This window comes from Lucilia cuprina, chromosome 4 (assembly GCF_022045245.1).
Source record: "Lucilia cuprina isolate Lc7/37 chromosome 4, ASM2204524v1, whole genome shotgun sequence".
Classification (NCBI taxonomy): domain Eukaryota; kingdom Metazoa; phylum Arthropoda; class Insecta; order Diptera; family Calliphoridae; genus Lucilia; species Lucilia cuprina.
Window position 1 is genome coordinate 76689990 of NC_060952.1, and position 20802 is coordinate 76710791.

The 20802-nt window shown below is 30.4% G+C and overlaps 3 protein-coding genes across 3 annotated transcripts in view; 1 reads left to right on the forward strand and 2 right to left on the reverse strand.

Moving 5' to 3' along the window:
* Positions 1-58: 58 nt before the first annotated feature.
* Positions 59-905, reverse strand: LOC111675306 (sex-regulated protein janus-A-like). The gene is made up of 4 exons (XM_023436040.2): positions 746-905; positions 487-663; positions 291-415; positions 59-229 (listed from the first exon to the last, which is right to left on the reverse strand). Exons 1-4 carry the CDS (start codon positions 810-812, stop codon positions 137-139), a joined length of 462 nt encoding a protein of 153 aa, XP_023291808.2. The 5' UTR covers positions 813-905; the 3' UTR covers positions 59-136.
* A 1846-nt stretch (positions 906-2751) lies between these two features.
* On the reverse strand, positions 2752-3780 carry LOC111675186 (40S ribosomal protein S13). The gene is made up of 3 exons (XM_023435909.2): positions 3665-3780; positions 3275-3402; positions 2752-3176 (listed from the first exon to the last, which is right to left on the reverse strand). The coding sequence occupies exons 1-3, from the start codon at positions 3685-3687 to the stop codon at positions 2872-2874; spliced, it is 456 nt and encodes a 151-aa protein (XP_023291677.1). The 5' UTR covers positions 3688-3780; the 3' UTR covers positions 2752-2871.
* A 2687-nt stretch (positions 3781-6467) lies between these two features.
* Positions 6468-20802, forward strand: part of LOC111675346 (serine/arginine repetitive matrix protein 2) — a 31931-nt gene continuing 17596 nt past the window's right edge. Inside the window, exons 1-2 of the mRNA XM_023436094.2 lie at positions 6468-7068; positions 17628-20093. Coding sequence (XP_023291862.2) covers positions 6625-7068; positions 17628-20093 — 2910 coding nt within the window. The 5' untranslated portion in view covers positions 6468-6624. The remainder of the gene's footprint in view (positions 7069-17627; positions 20094-20802) is intronic.

The window sequence follows — 20802 nt, forward strand, 5'->3', positions numbered from 1 at the left end:
CATTCCTTTTGATACCAAAATATACCTTTTTATGTAAAATTACAATAGAATGAAAAAGTTGAAAAAAAAAATTTTTTTTATTTTAAATTATTCACATTAATATCTATAGTTAATATCCATAGTTAATTTATTACTTTTAATAGCCATCATCAGAAATTTCAATTTCATAATCTTTATATTTAGTTAGTAATATCTTTTTAGATTCCGAATGATCGGCTTTTCCGTATCCCTGAAAGATAGATAAATTATATTAAACTATATACAATAACAACTAAAACTAAAAATACAACCTGAGAATATCCATAAACTTTAATACGTTTCGCTTCAGGATTATGATCGATTCTACCACCTCCTAAACATTCAGTATCAAGTCCTAAGCCTTGACAGGATGTGCTAGCACGTTCATAAATATCGGCTTTAAATAATAATGAAAAAATAACTAATTATAAACTTAAGTTCAAAAAAAAAAATATCTTATAAGCTTACAATGCCATTCACAGTCGCCGTAACCTCTTACAATCAATTTGCTGGGCTCAGTGCCATCGGCTGATTCCTTGCCGTACACTTTAATGAGTACATATTTAAAAATACCCTCTTCAATATCAACACTTGGTACAGCTTCCAATTTGGCATCAACCATATTGCATAAGTTTCGTATAAAAGCTAAAATGGATGAAAAATGATATATGTATTTAAAATAAAGAGTTATTTATACTATATTTTCTATATTTTTACTCAAACTTACGGAATTTTGGTTGAAAAACTGCTGCCGGTGCTCGGTTTGCTAAAATTCGTACAGCTGATTTTAACATTTTTTTCTTTTAATTTGTTGTTGTTTTTAATTTTTTAACATTCTTGTCAAAACAATTGAGTTTTCGATAATTTAGCGATTTTAGAATTTTGCGTTTTTTATACCCTACATTCAATATAATTGGAACTGTACTATGGGTTTGTGTTGATGTTTGTAACAGCCAAATATATTGGTCCTAAACCCACCAATCAGCATAGAACCACTTTCTAAGTTAATTTAGCTACTTATGTCTGTCTGTGTATCCATGTAAAGCTTGTACACAACTACAAATTTCCAAGATAATTTTATGGAATTTGGCACCTACTTTTCTTTTGAACGCTATTGAAAATGTTTGAAATCCGTCCAGTATTTCTCATAGTCCACATACTACGGTACTCTTGATGCTCACAATTATCTTAAATGTTATAGTATGTCAATAAAAATAGGCTAAACTTGGTTTTATTAAAGTCTAAATGAGTCTACCGATTTATGTAATGTTCGGGCCTCATTTGACCCTAGCCCCGATACAAACTCTCTTCAGAAAATGACTTGAAGGTCAAAATTTACTTATAAAGGAAAATATTCCGAAAAAATGTTAAAAACAAATCATATGTTTTATTTTTTTAAGTAATCTCCTTTTTATACCCTACACTACTATAGTGGGGAGGGTATTGTACGTTTGTGCTGATGTTTGTAACATACAAAAATATTGGTCCAATACCCACCATAAAGTATACCGATCGATTCAGAATCATTTTTTGAGTCGATTAAGACATGTCCGTCCGTATGTCCGGCTGTCCATGTAATCCTTGTGCGCAAGGAACAGGCCGCAATTTTCAAGATAATTTGATGAAATTTAGACCAAGCATGTTTTTTTGCAAGCATGTTTTTGGCACAGGACGAAGCCTATTGAAAATGGTTGAAATCGGTCTATTATTTCACCTAGCCCCCATACAACCGTACCTCCCGATTTGAACTTTTTATGCCATAATTACGTCAAATATTCTATTATCTCTCTAAAAATTGACACAAATAAGTTTTATATGAGTATAAATGACACTGCAGATTTTCGTAAGGATCGGCCCGTATCGCAATGAAACTCAACGAAACTAACTGTTATTTAAAAATATATCTTTTTCCCAAATTTACCGAGGATCGGCCCATATTTGACCTATATAAAGCCTCATTTAGAAATTTTGTTTTTTTGTATGAATAAATTGCTTGAATATTTTAAAATAACATAAAAGTTTCTTTATAAAAAGTAAAAATTTTAAAAATCAACTCATGGTGTAGGGTATTATATGGTCGGCCATGTCCGACTATACTTTCCTACTTGTTTAACATACTGACTGGTATAGGGTATCATATGATTGGCTATGCCCGACTGTACATTCATATTTTTTTAAATATTTAGATCGGACTTCTTCATGTTTTGAGAAACTGAATCCTACAAATGCAAAAATGGAAAAGACCTTTGTTCAGAAAGCAGCAACAAGGAAATTCAGAGATTTTTTTTATTTTTTAGGTCATTATTTCTCATTAAAAATCGTTATCGTTTCGTTACCGCTTGGTTTATTGGCACTTCTGTATTTGTATTAAATAACATTACTTCTGAGACCAAAATCTAAGGAAAATAGTAACAAATCTAGTCTCCCGATATTTCCTTCGTTTTAAAATGTACATGTAATTCTCGGGTTAGTGGTAAATTTTAAAATCAAAAGCATTTTTTTTTTAATTAAAAATACATATCAAAGTTTTTAAAATATTTTAATTAATTGCATTTAAACTTGATTTCGATGTTGATCTGACACTTGCTACATTTCCTCTATGTATAACATAAACAAACATGTAAACAAAAATGCCAATGGACACATTTTCTCCATCATCTTACTATATTCAAAATGTTTTCACAATTGCCACTAAACACTGTCCAAACAAATTAGAACTCATTTTATGTTTCATAGATTTTTACGTTTTAAAAAACTTACATCAGTTTTTTTATTAATTCACGTTTTATATTTGTAAAATATAATAAAACTTAAAAAACACTTAGTAGTCCATTCTAAAACAAATCGAGCAACTTAGGCAACCAAAGCGGAAGCTGTGCTAGATTCGTATTTCCAGTTGGGTGGGAGGACACTCTTGGTCTTGTAGTAGCGGGCCAATCTGTGGATACGGGATTCAACCAAAATAAGGCGGAATTTACCGTCCTTATCCTTGCGGTTACGTTCCAAATGCTTGCGGATGGCAACAGCCTTCTTGATCATATGGTACAAATCCTCTGGGATGTCGGGTTTAAGACCAACAGATTTCATGATACGCAAAATCTTGTTGCCGTTAACGAAACGTACTTGAGCAACACCATGGGAATCACGAAGGATGATACCTGTAGTTTGGAAAAAATACAAAATGCATTAGTACAAACATTCCTCTCATACAAATGTAAACATAACCTTTAAAAAACAATCAATTTCTACTACTCACCGATTTTGGAGGGGGTCAAACCCTTTTTGCCCAATTTCTTGATTTGTTCCTTAACATCCTCAGCGTTGAGTTTCAACCAGGAGGGAACGGTTCTTCTGTAGGGCAAAGCTGATTGGGAAATACCCTTTCTGCAATAGAAAAACAACAATATTTACCATATTGAATACAACATTGTATAGAATTCGTATGAATTAGAAAGCCCGAACACGACACGACAGATGAGCGGCACACATGTCTGCACTCAATCATAATTTATGGAATTTTTCCAAGTTTTAACAAATTCACAATATAATTTTCACTAGCCACTGATAGAGTGCATGTTACAGTTCATTTGTATAGTCATAATTTTCGCATAAATCACATAGAAATTTAATAAAATTAATTTTTTACCCTGGAGCGTGCATACGACCCATCTTGTCAGATTTTTATTCTACAGCAAAAAGAGCGAAACGGATGTTGCGGATGAAACACCATGGCGAACGACAGTGCTACCAACATTGAAATACAAAAAACTCTACACAAAACAGAGATGTTAACAAAAGTAAAACCGAAACGTTTTCGAATGAAATGGAATTGAAATTTATTATAAAAGATATATTTAATAATAATGATAATATAAATATATAAAACGCGTTTACATTTTACAAAGGTAAACAATGTGCGAGAAAATAAAACTAAATAAAAAGTATTGACACGAAATTAAAAATGGAAAAGTGAGAGTTGTGCATACAATAATTTTTAGGTTCAAATTAAAAAATTCTTCTCCTAACGGTTAGAGATTTCCAAATCGCACATTTTTTGATATGGGGTTTCAGGAATATTTATTAGAAAAATAAAAATTAAATTCTAATTTAGATAAAAATCATATTAACCTGTGTATATATGATTTATTCTTTCAAATTCCTTTATTTGTTAAATTGATTTCAAAAATAATAAAATGGCATTAAACATTCAATGTAATTTTTCTGGAAACGACTTTTTTAGATTTTCTCTTAAGATCATACAACCACAGTTAAACAAAAGCCTTGAGTTGAGCTGAAATTTTATGAACTTTTTTATTATTATTTTACAAGTAAAACGCCCACCTAAAAAACTTCAAAATTAAATCAGTTTTTGAACTTTTTTGAGTCAGTTTTGATGTCGTATAATTTATAAATTTAATAATAATTATTTATTAAAAACTCTCCATTCCGTTTTTATTAATTTCAATTATACATAGGGTTCTATAAATCGACTTTCGAATAATCGAACAATCGACTTTTTGTCGAAAAAAGTCGAAAAGTCGAAGTCAACTATTTTGTTCCAAAAAAGTCGATAACTCGACTATCGTCTATGAAAAAGTCGAAAAGTCGACTTTGTAAATAAAAGTCGAAAAAAGTCGGAAAGTTGAAAAGTCGGAAAGAGTCGAAAAAAGTCGAAAAGTCGAAAACAGTCGGAAAAAGTCGTAAAATGTCGAAAAAAGTCGGTAAAAGCCGGAAAAAGTCGAAAGAAGTCGAAAAATTCGGAAAAAGTCGAAAATAGTCGGAAAAAGTCGAAAATAGAAAGAAGTCAAAAAAATTGCAACAAAAAGAATAAATATAAATACAATTTTTTTATTAATAATAATAATAAATAATAATATAATGTTAAATAGTCGGAAAGTCGACTTTTCGTTTCAACTATGGAACCCTAATTATACATAGAACATAAAATACAACGCTACATTAAAGAAAAAGTGCCTAAAGTAGTGCTACCAACATTTAAATATTACAAGTCTGCAGTACACCAGCAAAAAAAATTACGAAGCCTTCAAGAAAAAATGGCAACCGAATTTGAGCCGCCGCCGATAAATTTTATGTCAGCCGGTTTGTGCTTGTATCTGCAAAATAATGCTAATGGATTTGCTGGCTGCCATGTTACCGCCGACAGCTACTGAAAATAAATTGACTTTTGTCATCTCGTAGTTCATTATAAGATACCCTTTCCCGAAATGTGTGTCCTTGACCAATATTTGGTGATCTGGATCAAATAATAAAAAGGAACTTTTTTAAAGTTTTTCCTATTTTATTTATGTTTCACGTAGAGGTATGATAATTAATTTTGATATCATGTGAAAGGTCTTTGAGAGGCGCTTTTAATTACGTATTAAAAATTAAAGTAAAAAAAAAAACAAATTTAAATGTTATTTAGATTACTCAAAATTTTATTATATAGATTACACTATGCGGCAAAAATAAAGGATTTGTTTTTAATTTTTTAAGAATTAATCAATTTTTAAATTCTTTTTTTAATTTTTTTTTATTTTTTTCCATCCCTGCATAATTTCTCACACAACTTTTGTGCTTGCTCTATTTCATTGTTATAAATTATATACAAAGTCCCGCTTTTTTGTCTCTCGGATTCCGTTTTTATTTAAAATCTTTGAAAATTTTAAAATTAAGCGTATATGAGAACTTAGCCGGCCTACAGTCGATTTTAAGCCGCCGCCGATATTTTTAGTGTCAGCCGCCGCCGTTAATATTTGTCGGCGCAGGGCTCTGTTACGAAGCCTTCAAGAAAAAATTAAAATGGCGAAAAACCGAGTGCACAGTTTTTCTTAAATAAAATATAATAAGAAAATAATTATAAAAATTAACTAAATCATATTCATTATAATCTTTTACAATTAATGGTCAAAGTGTAATAGAAAAGTGTAAAATAATTGAAATATATACAGAGTAATTAACGTTTGAAAAAGTGCTGCAAAATTAACATTGAAAAAAGACGAAGAAAAAAACTTCAAATTGAATGAAAAAAGCATACAAATAATATTTGAATTGTACAAACACTGCACGCAAAGAATGTTTTCATCTAGTTCTTTTCTAAATTAGTTATAAACAGTTTATATGATACGCAAGTTTAAGTATTTAAGATATTTTATGCTAAAATAGTACATTTGAATAGTTTATGCTGCAAACAATTCGTGGCTGTTTTAAGACGGCTCATTCCCAATAATAAAACACGCACACAATCAGACAAACAAAGTGTAAAGAAAAAAAGTTGCGATTATACCGCATCATAAAAAAGCGGTATTTTCTCTCTATCATCCAATTGCCGGAGAAAAAATAACTTTATTTTTCTCTTTACTTAAATCTTAGTTATTAAAATAGTATTTGAATTTGTCTTACAAAAGAGGAAAAATAATATAAAACGAAGCATAATTTATGTAGTTTTATTTGCATATTTTATTAAAGTTTAAACATTTTTCCTGGATTAATTTTGTATGTATTTAATAATAACACTATTACTAGAACTACAACAACAACACTATATGTAAAAAATTTAATTGTAAACTCTCGTAAGAAAAAAAGTGTTAGAAACGAAGCGCAAAAATGTCTGACGAATCCAGTGATTGTAGTGATATGAATTTTCGACCGTCGGGCAGCAGGGGCCGTCAACAAAATCGTCAAGATCAGAAAAGAAAACGTCGTATTGTTATGCGCATTGAATTTGATGATTCTGACGATTCTTCCTCAGCTTCTGATCGTACTAGCGATGACGAAGACGATGACGTCAAAGCTAAACACAATAAGGGTAAAGATGATGATAATGATGATATTGGTGGTAATGACCTTGACGATGACGGTCCCTCGTGCTCGATTAAACTTCGTGGCCGGCAAAAAAAGAAAACTTTTAATAATGATGCCGGTAACGATAATGATGAAGATTCAGATGAATTTCAACGTAATGCTGCTAATCGTCGACTACGTCGTGGTGGTCGACGTATTAATGTTTTAGATGTTGGATTTTCAGATGGTTCTTCAAGTGGCAGTGAGGTAAAGATTATTTGTTTTTAAAAAAATATACCTATACCTACATATACTATTCTATGTCCTTTTATTGTTTATTTTTATAATTATTTTTAATTTATTTGAATTTCATAAGAAAATGTAATATTGTTGCATTTTATTTATATTTTTCTGTAACTTATTTCCACTCGTATTCATAAAAATATTAATTTTTTATGATTTATTAACCATTAACAAGTTTATTAAGCATTTATAAATATGGGGTTACAAATCAACTGGCTCTTTTACAATATCGAAAACACATTTTCTTTCTTATAAATATATTTAATACAAAATTTTGAATATTATTCTTGTTGTTTCCAACGTAAGAAAGAAAATGTTCTTTCACATTCAGAGAAATCAATATTTAGTTTAAAATAATCATTAAAAGAATGGATCATAATAAAAACTATTTAAGGTAAATTAAGGCTAATTCATAAGAAAGAAAAATAATTAATATGTCGGGGGAAATATACTAATTTTTAACTTTTTAATTATCTATAATTTAAGCCGATTTAATTAAAAACTAATGTAATAAATCAAGTCCAATATAAATAACAAATTGATAAAGCTTGTCACTATTATACGATGAATTCGTGACATCTGGTAGAACGGTTTGCAAAATATCGAATACCTTATTGACCAACACTTGATGTGAAGACTTTCAAAATACTTACAGGGCTGGATAAGGGATATCTAATGCAATTAGAGCTATTGTCAATAAGTGGTTTAGTAATATACCCCACTATTGCAGGATAATAGATTTCATGGCGAACTAGTAAATATTGTGGGATTGTGATCTTTATAAAATCACTATTTATTAATCATATTCTTATAAAGGTCTTATAATCAAGGGTTCATGTATTAGTGAGTTAAAAGCTATGATGTTTGATTTTCCTAATTTTCTTGCTCAAAAAGGAAAATAACAAAATAGTTTAAAGTAATTATTTCTGTACGTTTTTTCGATTTATTACGTTATAATTCTACTTTCGATCGGAATGGAATTCTGTGACAGGCTTGATTCCATTTTTTATTTCTAATCGGGCAATATTAACCAATGAAGTGTGACTGTTAAATTTTACAATACATATTTGGATATTTTAAAACATTAATTAGCCGTATGACAATCTAAAAAAATAGTTGAAATTTGGCGATTTTACAACAGTTTGTTTACTAGTTGTCTGAGCAATGACAGGAACACTATTGTTTCTGAATGAGATACATAAAAGGCTTTGCTTTTTTATCTTTTTTCAAATCTATAGCTATGTCTGTCCATCCGTTCATCTGTCACGTTAAAACGAAGCAATATAAATGAATTCTATAGATATTTATTTATTTTTAACCACATGAGGCTGATTAAATTATTAATTTAATAAATAAACAAAAAAGTTGTAAAAATTGCAATATTTTCCTAAAATATTTTAAATGTTACATTTCAGTATATTGCGTGACAGTGTAAAAAATGTATTATTTTAATTTTTAATATGAAACAGAAAAGTTTTATAAAACTCATCTCATATTTTCAAAATATTTATTAGAATATTCATATATACAGTGTTTCACATAAGTATTTGAATTTGGTTGTACTTTGAAAAGAAACATAATATATTTTATGTGCGTAAAATGAATAATTAAATTTGTTATATTGTCTAGAGAGTCCTAAGGTATCACACTCTATAATATTTGGAAAAATTACATTTACCTCAATTGATTTAACTTTTTTTAAAAAATTCCATAAAATTGCCTCACAATTTTATGTTTTTTAAGTACATATCCTTATAACAAAAAATTATTATTTTTATATACCTCAAAAGGTCTATTAAATCCCAATATTAAAGTTTGGTTTTATTTCCTATAATAGGAAAAAATGCAAATATGGCCAAAAATCGTTATTTTAATGATATTACATAAAAAAGGGTAAAAATCCCGAAAAATTGTCGACCAAAAGGGCCAAAAATATATCATTTCGGTTGATAGTAACCCCTTAAAACAATTTAAAGCATAAAAACCATTCGATTCTTATATATCTGCACATCTGCGAAGAAATACCTTTAAAATGATATATCTTTAGCCAAAAGCAGATGTATACTGTAAGAGTAAAAGGGGTCACAAAAAATCGCTTTGCCTATTAATTATATAGATATCTGAATAGACTGAAATTTATCACTCATGAATACTCCTAATATTCGAAAATTATCTAAGCTATTAAAGTAAATAAAGAAATTAAATTCATACATTGTTCGAAATTTTTAAGAAAAAATGAAAATTACACCGTACAACAGCATTTTTTTTACACAAACAAACCAAACCATTTACATGAATGTATAGTCGGGTATGGACGACCCTACACCAGTCAGTGTGTTAAAAATATGGATTATTTTTTACGAAATAAAGCAATTAATCTGTTTTTTTCCTTTGTTCCGGAATATTTTTACTTATTGTTGGAAAAAAGAGATTTTGTTGACAAAAAAGAGACAAGCCCCATAGGGGAAAAGCGGTAACAATGGGCCTATCCTTATAAATTTCATCAAAATATATGTAGCGTGTGCCCAAAGTTTACATGGACACATAAACAGACTGACTAACATACTGACAGACGGACATAGCTAAATCGACTCAGAAAGTGAATCTTAGGTATACTTAAGCGGGTTATAAGACCAATTTTTTTGGGTGTTACAAACTTCAGCACAATCCCCGCCATAGTTATGTAGGGTATAGTAAGTTTTACAATTTGAAACGAAACATCATCAAAAAACGGTAAAGAATAGGTTCATAAAATATATTTATAACCTACACCACTTTAGTGGGGAGGGTATATTGGGTTTATGCTGATGTTTTTAACGCATAATATCCACCTTAAACCAATCGGCTCAGAATCATTTTCTGAGTCTATTTAGCTATATCCGTCTGTCCAACCATGTAAACCTTGTAATCAAACTACAGGTCGCAATTTTGAAGATAATTTGGCACGTAAATTCTATGGTACCGTAGATGAAGCGTCTTGAAAATGGTTAACATCGGTCAATTATTTCCCCTAGCCCCCATACAACTGAACCCGCGGAATAGGGCTTTTATGTTCATAATTATATTTGAAATACACTTATCTCGACAAAAAGATGCAAAATAAGTTCTATATTAGCCTTGATAACCCTCATCAACTCTATAATTGTAGGATCTCATTTGACTCTAGGCCCTATAAAAACGCCCCTTTCAAAAATTAACTTAAATGTCCATGGTTTTATTCAACAATAAATGGCTTAAGTATATCTGAGGCAAGGTACAATTCAATTTAAATGTTTCGTTATGAAAACTAAGATTAGATTTAGCCATAATTTAGTGTAAAGTACAGTTAATCACAATAATATGTGTACAGAAATTCCACCAATTTGTTTTATTTAAAAAGGATATTATATTCTTTTTTTGTTAGCAGACGATATTTTAACTTTTAATGTACTTTTTTGTTTACAATATTTGGACCATTGTCTAACTGAAAGATCCAAAAAATTGTAAATAATAATTAACATAAATTATTGTGTTACTTTTTAGATTGTTTTGAGAAAATAATATCCCTTTTATCTCATTTATTTTGTATCCTACGACTTCTTACGTTTCAATATACAATTAAATTTCCTAATTTTCCACTGTAATTATATTTTAGAATCATAATAAAATTTGCACATAACTTTTGCTACGTTCATAAGCTATGAAAATAGAACTGTTTTACTTATTATCTTTAGAACCAATTGAAATAAATTTTAAGTTTACCGAGCAAAAAAGGATCGGTATACTTTGATGATAACATGAATAACCAAAAGATCAAAAAAAAAAAAGTTGTAAATAATAAATGTCAATATTTGACTTTTATCTCACTTATTTTGTATCCTACGACTTCTTACGTTTCAATAGACAATTCAATTTTCTAATTTTTCACTGTAATTATATTTTAGAATCATAATAAAATTTGCACAAAAAAATATTTTTTCATAGCCTTTGCTACGTTCATAAGCTGTTAATGCATACTTTGAAATACTTTGTCTAAGGTGGGAACCGAACACCATTCTAACAGACTAAAACATTAACCCATCGATTGCCGCACAAAAGAATCTGTCTTAAATATGTTTTAAGTAGATTAATGGTTTAAAATCAGCGGTAAATAATTCCAAAATGATAATGTTTAAAACTATTTTTGGAAAAAATAGACAATTTAGCATTTAAAATAATTCTTATTTTGAAGGAGCATTAATTGCTTTTTCATTAAAATGAAAGATAGCGACTATAGTCCTTCGATATTTTTATATCATAACCACTCTCTGACCAATAGTATATGTTTGTCATTTTCTCATTAAAATGAGAAATAGCGACTATTATCTATAGATAGAATGACTCTCTATTCATAATTTTGACAGTGTTGAATTAAATTGGAGTAATATTCAAACCAAATGTTTTTAAAATTATATTTCAGCTTTAAATATAATGTAGATTTCAAGAAAACATTGTAATGGAAACCTAGTAAGAATGTATAGTCGGGCATGGTCGACCATATTAAACAAGGGATTTTATACAAGAGGGCTTAAATGGGGGTAACGAGTAAATATGTGCCCGTCCTTATAAATAAAACTTCAAAGTTATTTATGTAGAATTTAATTGTGTTATTATTGTTTATAAATAAATTTTGACCTTCAAGTAATTTTCTAAAGGGAAGTTTGTATGGGGGCTAAAATCGGTAGTGTCGTTTAAACTTCTAACAGGACATTTAACATTATTATCAGTCCAAAAGCCCTTTTTGGGAATACGGTTATATGGGGGCTAGGTGATTTAATAGACCGATTTCAAGCATTTCAATAGCTTTTCTACTTGGGTCAAATGCTAAATCGGACCAATATTTTTGGGTGTTACAACCACATAGTGGTGTAGGTTATAAATAATATACTATAACTCGAAAAAACTATTAGACCAGTTGAAGATCTGGTGTATTTTTGCAATTGTAAAAATTTGCTATTAATTGTGAACGATTTTTTCAGTTTTAATTTACAATACTAATTGTAAACACACAAAATACACGGTTTTCCTCAATTTCCGGCGCTACTAGAAAATAAATTATATGTAATTCTATCTGCATCTTTGGTCCATTTTTTGTTCAATTTCGATTGTATTTTTTGAATTGTCTGTTTGAATTGCAAAATGTTAAAATAAAAACTACATATTTAAGGCGGGGTTTTTTGAGATAAAGATAATCTTCATTCTTTGGTTAAACCAGGTATAATATATGTTTCATGTTCTTCAGTAATCAGTAAAGTTACTTAGGGCGAGTTTTTCTGATAAAGATAATCTTCATTCTTTGGTTAAACCTGGTTTAATATATGTTTGGTGTTTTTCAGTTATCAGTAAAGTTACTTATTATCTTAGTTTAACTGACTTCAATTGGCCAATTAAACTCAAGTTATAAGTGAAAAAACCCAATTAACAGAAACAATAAAACAATGATTTTGGAAGAACAAAAACTTAATATTTTAAGTAAATTGCAATTTTCTGATTTGTTTTGTTTTATTTATTATTGTTTTAAATGTTTATTTAACATTTTTCCAAAATTTTCGATTTTACAAAAGCATTGTTTGCAAAAAACAGCTGTTCATTATTTATGTTTTGAGTGAAAACTTGGCAATACTAACAAAGTTAACTGAGCTTAAATCTAAAACTGAAAAACACAATCATCGGTTAAATTCCGCCTAAATTTGTTACGAGTTTAATCTAACAGCAAGTTAAGCCTAGTTTAACTGATGAGTAAGAAACCCGCCCTTATTATCTTAGTTTAACTGAGTGTAATTGGCCAATTAAACCTAAGTTATAAGTTAGAACACACCATAAAATAATGAATTAGGAAGAATAAAAACTTAATATTTTAAGTAAATTGTAATTTTCTGATTTCTTTTATCTATACTATTACGGTTTCAAATGTTTATTTATATTTTTTCTAAAATTTTAAATTTTACGAAAGTGATATTTGCAACAAACATCTGTTCATTGTTTATGTTTTTGATTGAAAAGTTGGCAATACTAAGTTAACTGAAAAACACAATCATCGGTTAAAGTCCGCCAAAATTTGTTCCGAGTTTAATCTAACAGCAAGTTAAACCTAGTTTAAATGAGTAGTAAAATACCCGGCCGAAGTCTAGTATTTTTTATGTATTTTCGCGTATTTTGTTAGTGTATTCTATTATAAAAATTATGGAGTGTTAAAGTTAACTTTTATAGTTGAAGTGAAATGTTATAAAATATGTTCTAGGTATTACCTTACAACTTTTTTTTTGCATTTTATTTATTCTTATTGTATCTTAATCTAAACTATAAATAACGTTGTTATTGGCCGCTGCAATTTCAACTAAAGTTCTCGATAATTTGATTGTCTGGAAAAATCCAATTTTTCCGCTTTCTCAGTCATCTATGACCCTCAAATGACAGCAACTTCCTGGCAAGGGGATTTGGGTAATCCATTGTTTCGACAAGAAGGTTAAACAAGAGAATTTGATCTTCTCGCGTATTATGGGGACATTGAGATCAATATGAATATTACTATTGCGAATATACCACGGAACCACTAAATGCCGTATAGCTACATTGTACCACTAAATGCCGTATAGCTACATTGTACTCTAAGTCCAGATCAGACCGTGACCAAATTAGCCAGTGCAATTGAGCTGATTTTAATTTTACCTGTGTAACTTTAGCTTCAATATGGTGGCTTTATGTTAAATGGCGATCAAGATGGATACCAAGGTATCTCACATGGTTTTGTTCTGGAATTTTGACTTTGTTTATCTGTATTGGAGGGCGTTGAACCTCTTACAACTGATATTTAAAAATTATTTTCAACTTTAATTTTGTCAGAAAAATTCAAACTTGGCTTTCCTAAAACCCATATGATATCCTACACGAGTCAGTATGTTAAGAATAACAAAAAGGAGATTTTATACAAGAGGACTCAAATAGGGATAGGGGTAAATATTGTGCCTATCCTAATATATTTGTATACCCTACACTATTATAGTGGGGAGGGTATTATGCGTTACGGCGAAATTTTTTAATACCCATTAATATTGGCCTTATTCCTTTTATGTCTTAAGCCAATCCACAATCTTCGATTTCGTTGACTAAACTCCAACATTTAAGTTTAACTTAACATGGATCATGCGTAAAATATAAAAAAAGTTTATAAATTTTGATAAAAATTTTGAACAAAAAACTTTTTTCTGTTATAACAGAAAAATAAAAGCTTGGGTTTATCATTTTGATATTAAAAATTGACAATATTGAGTCTCAACGGTAATTATATTATAATATATGATATGATTTCTACATAATTATAATTATGTAGAAATCATTGGCCCTACTCCTCACATTACTTCTTCTACAGAAATGTTAAACAATGATCGTAATAAGCTAAAGTTTGCTAAAAATAATTAAATTTTTGGAAAATAATCTACTGAACCATGACAGGCCCTTCTCCTTAAATTAGTTTATGCTTATTTTAATGATTATAGTGAAAATTAGAATTATAATAATTATATAAAAGAACGTATTAGATATTGGATGTATTTTTATGTAAACACAAAAAAACTGTAACAGCTGTTTAATGTTACTTTGTTATTTATTTATTTATTCACCCTTGAAATTAGACTTTACGTTCGTAAATGAGATCGTACAAAAATTAAAAAAATTGTAAAATGTTGAAGTATTTTCATTAGAACTAGAAACTCGAAGTGCTTCAAGTTCGGGTGAAAATCCTATAAATTTAATTGATTTTCACCAAAATTTCGTATTTGAAATATGTAGTGATTTTTGTACATCTCTTTCTTCACTTATAACATTTCTTTTATAAAAGCGAAAATATGTGATTGCATTTTTAGACGTGATTAAGATGTTGTTTTTAAAGTGAAATAGAATTTTTTTTGCAGGGATATAATTTAAAAGATCTTTTATTAGAACACCCATTGCCAATAGAAGTGAATTTCCCTTGAAATTTTAATTTCCTTTGAGGGGAAAATTGCTATCTTGAACAATTCAATCACAATAGTGGATTTTTAACTGATTATTGTTTACAAATTATAATATTAATTTATGTTAAATTTGAACGAATGAAGATATCAAAACAAAACTTTAGACATTAAATAACAAAATTCTTAAAACCAAAACTGTCTAAAATCCTGCAAATTGATGTCGTATTTATGAATGGCGTTTAAAGTTGCCATATACCAGGACTGATATACATAACTGTGTATGTTTTCTCCTAAAGCTCCATATGGTATAACGCTGCCCAGCAAAAAATAATTGATGTCATACATTACAAACGACATCTTAATCACATCTAAAAATGCGATTATATATTTTCGCTTTTATAATCCAAATATTTCCTTACAAATGAAAAGCCATTTAAAAGTGAGGAAAGAGAAAGGAAAAAGATTCGAAGTACATCAAACTTTGGTGAAAAACCAATGAAATTAACGTAATCATGTCATTGAACGAATTCGGTTTATTTTTGACATTCAAATATCGGATTTTTATTGCATCTATGAATAAGATTAGATTAGTTCATAGTTGCCAAAAATGAACAACATCCCTCCAATGACACGCTAATGTAAAATTCGTAAGTTTTTCACCAAAATTGGATGTACTTCAAGTATATTATTTGTGGTGAAAATTCTACTTTTTTTCCTCACTTTTTTTGGATTTTTATTGCATCTATGAATAAAATTAGATGTAGTTCATAGTTGTCAAAAATGAACAACATTCCTCCAATGACATGCTAATGTAAAATTCATAAGTATTTCACCAAAATTGGAAGTACTTCAAGTATGTTATTTGTGGTGAAAAATCTACTTCTTTTTCCTCACTTTTTTTGCTGGGTTGTGATGAAAATACTACATCTTTTTCCATACTTTTTTTGTTGCGTTCTGATGAAAATATTACATCTTTTTCTACACTTTTTTGCTGGGATCTGAACACAGATTTTTAGTTATTTCGACTCAAAACATTATATGTTCTATTAAACTATTTTCTGTAGAACAGCGCCTTCGTTTAAATTATATTTTTTTTGGAAGATACTTATTTTTTAAGTTTTTTTTAAGTCTGACGGACTGACTCAACGTTCTTTTGTTTTCATTCTTCCTATTAGTCCGATATTGCTAATTTTAATATTAAAGACTTAGGTTTTATCGAGCTTTCAATAGAATACTGATTTCATGAAGAGTAGTCATCTGCAACAACACAAATGCTACAATTTGTTAAAAAAATATCGCGTGCGCCATCATAAGGACACGAAATTTTTTAACAAATTGTCGCATTATTGTTGTCTTATTCAAGCCTTTATTATTTACTCAGATTTTTTAAGTATCAAAAGGAATACATGTTCCAGAAGTCACTCAAAAATCACCAACGTTCTGCCGAATCCCAAAATATCATTGATTATTGCATCCTGGAGCTGTCTCTTTTGAAAAAATTTCCATATTATATCTTTACGGAGTCTCAAGTATCCCTCCATCCGTTAAACACTTTTTTCAGATGGATCCAAGACAACGAAAGGATTTGTTGGTGACAACTTTATTTAAGAATTTGGCACTAAAATCTCTTTTAGACTCAATGATGACTAGTATGCTTCAAGCTTTAATATCAGCAATAAAGAGAATATGAATAGAATTTATCCCTTATCCAGAATAGTCCATAAATATCAGAATAACATTTATTTGCAATATTTTGACAAGAGCTGGAACCATGATAAGTTAACAAATTAGTTAACCATGCTAGCCACAGTGGTCCTTCATATAATGACTTCTACAGAAGTCAGAATAAGGATGAGAGTCAACAGCTGTAAAACGAACTTTGGGTCAATGATATATCTGCTTTATCAAATGTTCAGTTAGAAAGACTCTTTGACCTTATAAGTTTTACTCTATTTGTCGTTCCCACGACAATTGGATCTTCGCTCCGGAACGACCCGAGTCATACTCGGCCAAAGATTGTCAACCCAGCGACAGCTGTATCAACCGAAAGTTTTTTCTCCAGGAAAGAACTATCGGCCACAGTCGAGCTGTTACAACAACAACAACAACAACTCTATTTGTTTTATTTTACATTAAACAATATTTTCAGTTCAAAGATTCCGAAAACACATAAATTTAAAACATGGCAACACTATATTAACTAGATATAATCATGATCATTTCTATACTAATAGGTTTTTAATACGAGTTTAATTATAAATTGTACTATGATTTGAAAATGAGAAATAAACAGTTCGGGCCATGCTTTCTTTATACATATGTATTGAAATTTAAATGAATGTTTATTTAAGTATTTGTAAACAATATACAAGTTGTGTACATATACGGAATATTTACAAATACATAAATAATGTAGTGAATAACTTTATGATGTTTACAAGCCGAACGTTTTATATACATACATACTCAATATTTATATAATAAATTACATTTTACCAAAGGAAATCATGAGTATAACACCTAATTGTGTGATTTTTTTTCTTTATTTTACAGATAACTCGGCATAAAAAATCGCGCGGTAAAAAATATATTGTTTCTGAAGACGAAAGAGAATCAACTAAAAGCAAAACAAAAGATGTAGAAGAACAAAAACAAACGCAACAGCATCAGGATGAACAAGGTTTTACATCGGACAGCAGTAGTAATGATTTACTTGAAAAATGTCCAATTTGTTTGTTAACATTTCGTCAGCAAGAAATCGGTTCACCATCTACATGTGATCATATATTTTGTGCTAATTGCATTGAAGCTTGGTCGAAGAATGTCCAAACATGTCCCATTGATCGTATCGAGTTTCAAAGTATAATCGTGCGCGAATCGTTTGAAAATCGTACAATTTTGCGAGAGATAAATGTTGATCCGAATGCCAAAAAGGAGTTGGTATTGGAAGATGAATTATTGGAAGAGGAAGATGTGACAAATTGCGAAGTATGCAATAGGCCAGATCGAGAAGACGTAATGCTGTTGTGTGATCATTGCAATCAGGGTTATCATATGGATTGTTTATCACCACCATTAACCGAAGTACCAGAAGGTTCATGGTATTGCGATAATTGTGTAGATTCGGAAGATGAGTCAGAGGACGAAGAAGAAGATTTAAATATGTTGTATGAAGATATTAGAGATATGGGTTTGCCCGAAAGCAGGTTCCGTGTACGAGAAGTTCAGCAGCCTAGAATCTTAAGAACACGTCAAAATGAACGTATTCGGGCAGCTATACTAAGACGTACAAGAGCAAGTATTGCCAGAATAGAGACTACAACAAGCACCACAACTATAAACTCTTCTACGACACAGCGGGGACGTCCTCGTACAACTACCACAACAACTACTCGACGTTCTACAACTAATAGAAATCGCAGCGTTAGCGGATCAGCTGTACGCAAAACTCGTAAAACTAAACGTCGTCGAGGTCGTCAACGCACTTATGTTGTTGAATATGATTTAAATAATTTCGATGAAAAATTTGCTATAAAAACCACTAAAAAGGTGATTAAAAGACGAAGACGCCGTAAGAAGCGAACCTCGTCGAGAAGAGGAAAGAGATCAGCCGATGGAGTTCGTATGACGGCAAGCAAACGATTAGCTGAACAAATGGGAGTTAAACCAGATCCCAAATACACTTCACAGCTCTCAGGAACAAATGCTGGTCTGTCGTTGTTTGGTGGTGCCAATGATTTGGAATACTTTTCGGACAGTGATAATGATGGCAATATCGAAAGTGAAATTCACATTGAAACAGGCCACGGAACGGCAGTTCAGACTTCTGTACGTATTTCTAATTATGGCTCTCAAAGATCCCGTAAGGGCCTTCTGCTCGGTCGTTTACAACCAAATCGTGGAATCTCTGAACCTTCAGTGGAGCAAAATAATTCAAATCCTGATATACTTTCAAGTATAATGGATATGCAAGATCGTTGGCATAGTGCTGCACGGAATTTGGAGAGTGTACACATTAACAAGGATGGAACGTTAAACTTGCCACAATCAAATGGAACATCTTCGAGAAATACACCGATAAGCCCAGCTAAAGAAAACAAGACATCTGGAAAAGACACTGCAAATGGTCCAAGTTCAAGTGACATTAATCAAGCCCCAATGTACTCTCGCGGTGGTGGAAATGCAAATTTCAACAGAGGAGGGGGAGGAGGAGGCGGCTACAATAATCGATCCAACAATCAAAACAATTATCGCGGTGGTGGAGGAGGTGGAGGCGGATACCGTCATTCCACCGGCGGCGGTAGTAGTTCTGGAGGATTTGGTGGTAATTCCGGCAGTAGCGGTGGAGGAATGAATTTCAATATGGTTGGACGTGGTAATTTTAACTTTAGTAATAATCCAAATTACAATGGAAATCCTACACAACCAAATAATTCATCTCCATTTCAACAAAGAAATTTCAATCAACGTAATCAGCAAAATCAACAACAAAATCAAAATAATCAAGCTAACAATCCCAACAACAATAACAATAATAACCCACAGCGTCATTCTTTACCATTCTCAAATAACCGCAATGATAACATGCAACAACAACAACAAAATTCAAATATTCCTTTTGGTGGAGGTATGCCGCAAACATGTCTGCCACCACCTTCACATTTACATATGAACCAACAGCCACCACAAAATTTACAAAATTCACAACCACTTAACGATAACTCTCTATTTGGAGGTCTACCACCTCCAATGACAATGCCACCACCTCATTTAAATGTAGCACCGCCACCGGTTCTCATAAGTGTGCCCCCACCACCGGCACCACCCCCAGTTGTAATACCACCTCCAGCAAATAGTTCACTTTATCAACTTAATTCCGATTATGGCATTATTGATGACGATTCCAATTGTCCAAATTTTGCTATATATTCACATGAATCACAACAAGTTGCTAAATCATCAGAGACTTATCCAGCCAATGCAATGGGAGGAACTTCGAGCACAGCCAATGCGGCTAAGGTATGATGTGTTTTGTTTTTACTTTATTATTTTTATGTTTATTTCAAAATGGAGTTATTGTTATTTGGTACATATTTTTTATAAAAAACATGTTGTGTGTTATTTTTAAAATTTAAGAAAAATTTTGCTTTAATGAAGTGCTGTTACAGCTAACTGTTATCTCAGATTTCGTCTACAAAAATTATTTAAAAATCATTTAAAAATAATTTCAATCGTTTTCGTTTGTTACAATAAATTAAAAATATATAATACATTTATATTCGGAATCGTTAGCTTAGAAACAGTTCCTTTATCCATTTGATATTATCATCCTGGTTCTAACGAAAATAAAGAACCCTTCTTAAGAATAGTTCTTGTCCAGTTTTGAAAAGTATAAACTATCTCCATTTTTTATGAAAAATAAGTTTTGAAATCTCCATCTGTATTCCCCGTACATTCGAAAGATCGAAATGAACACAGATTTTAGCATTTTGATACATGGATGACTCTGGATTAGCTAGTATTTAAATAAATTAATTTTAAAGTACTTTTTTCTCTAAATAATTTTTTATAGATTTTTTTTACATTTGTTTCGCAATTAGTTGTACGTTATTGTACTAGAATAGAACCGTAAGCAATCATCCCTATTTCCAATCATTATTTCACATGAAATATGTTCCCTTTTAACTTTTTTCGTTCACTAAATTTTTGGTCGTGAACAAAATTCCTC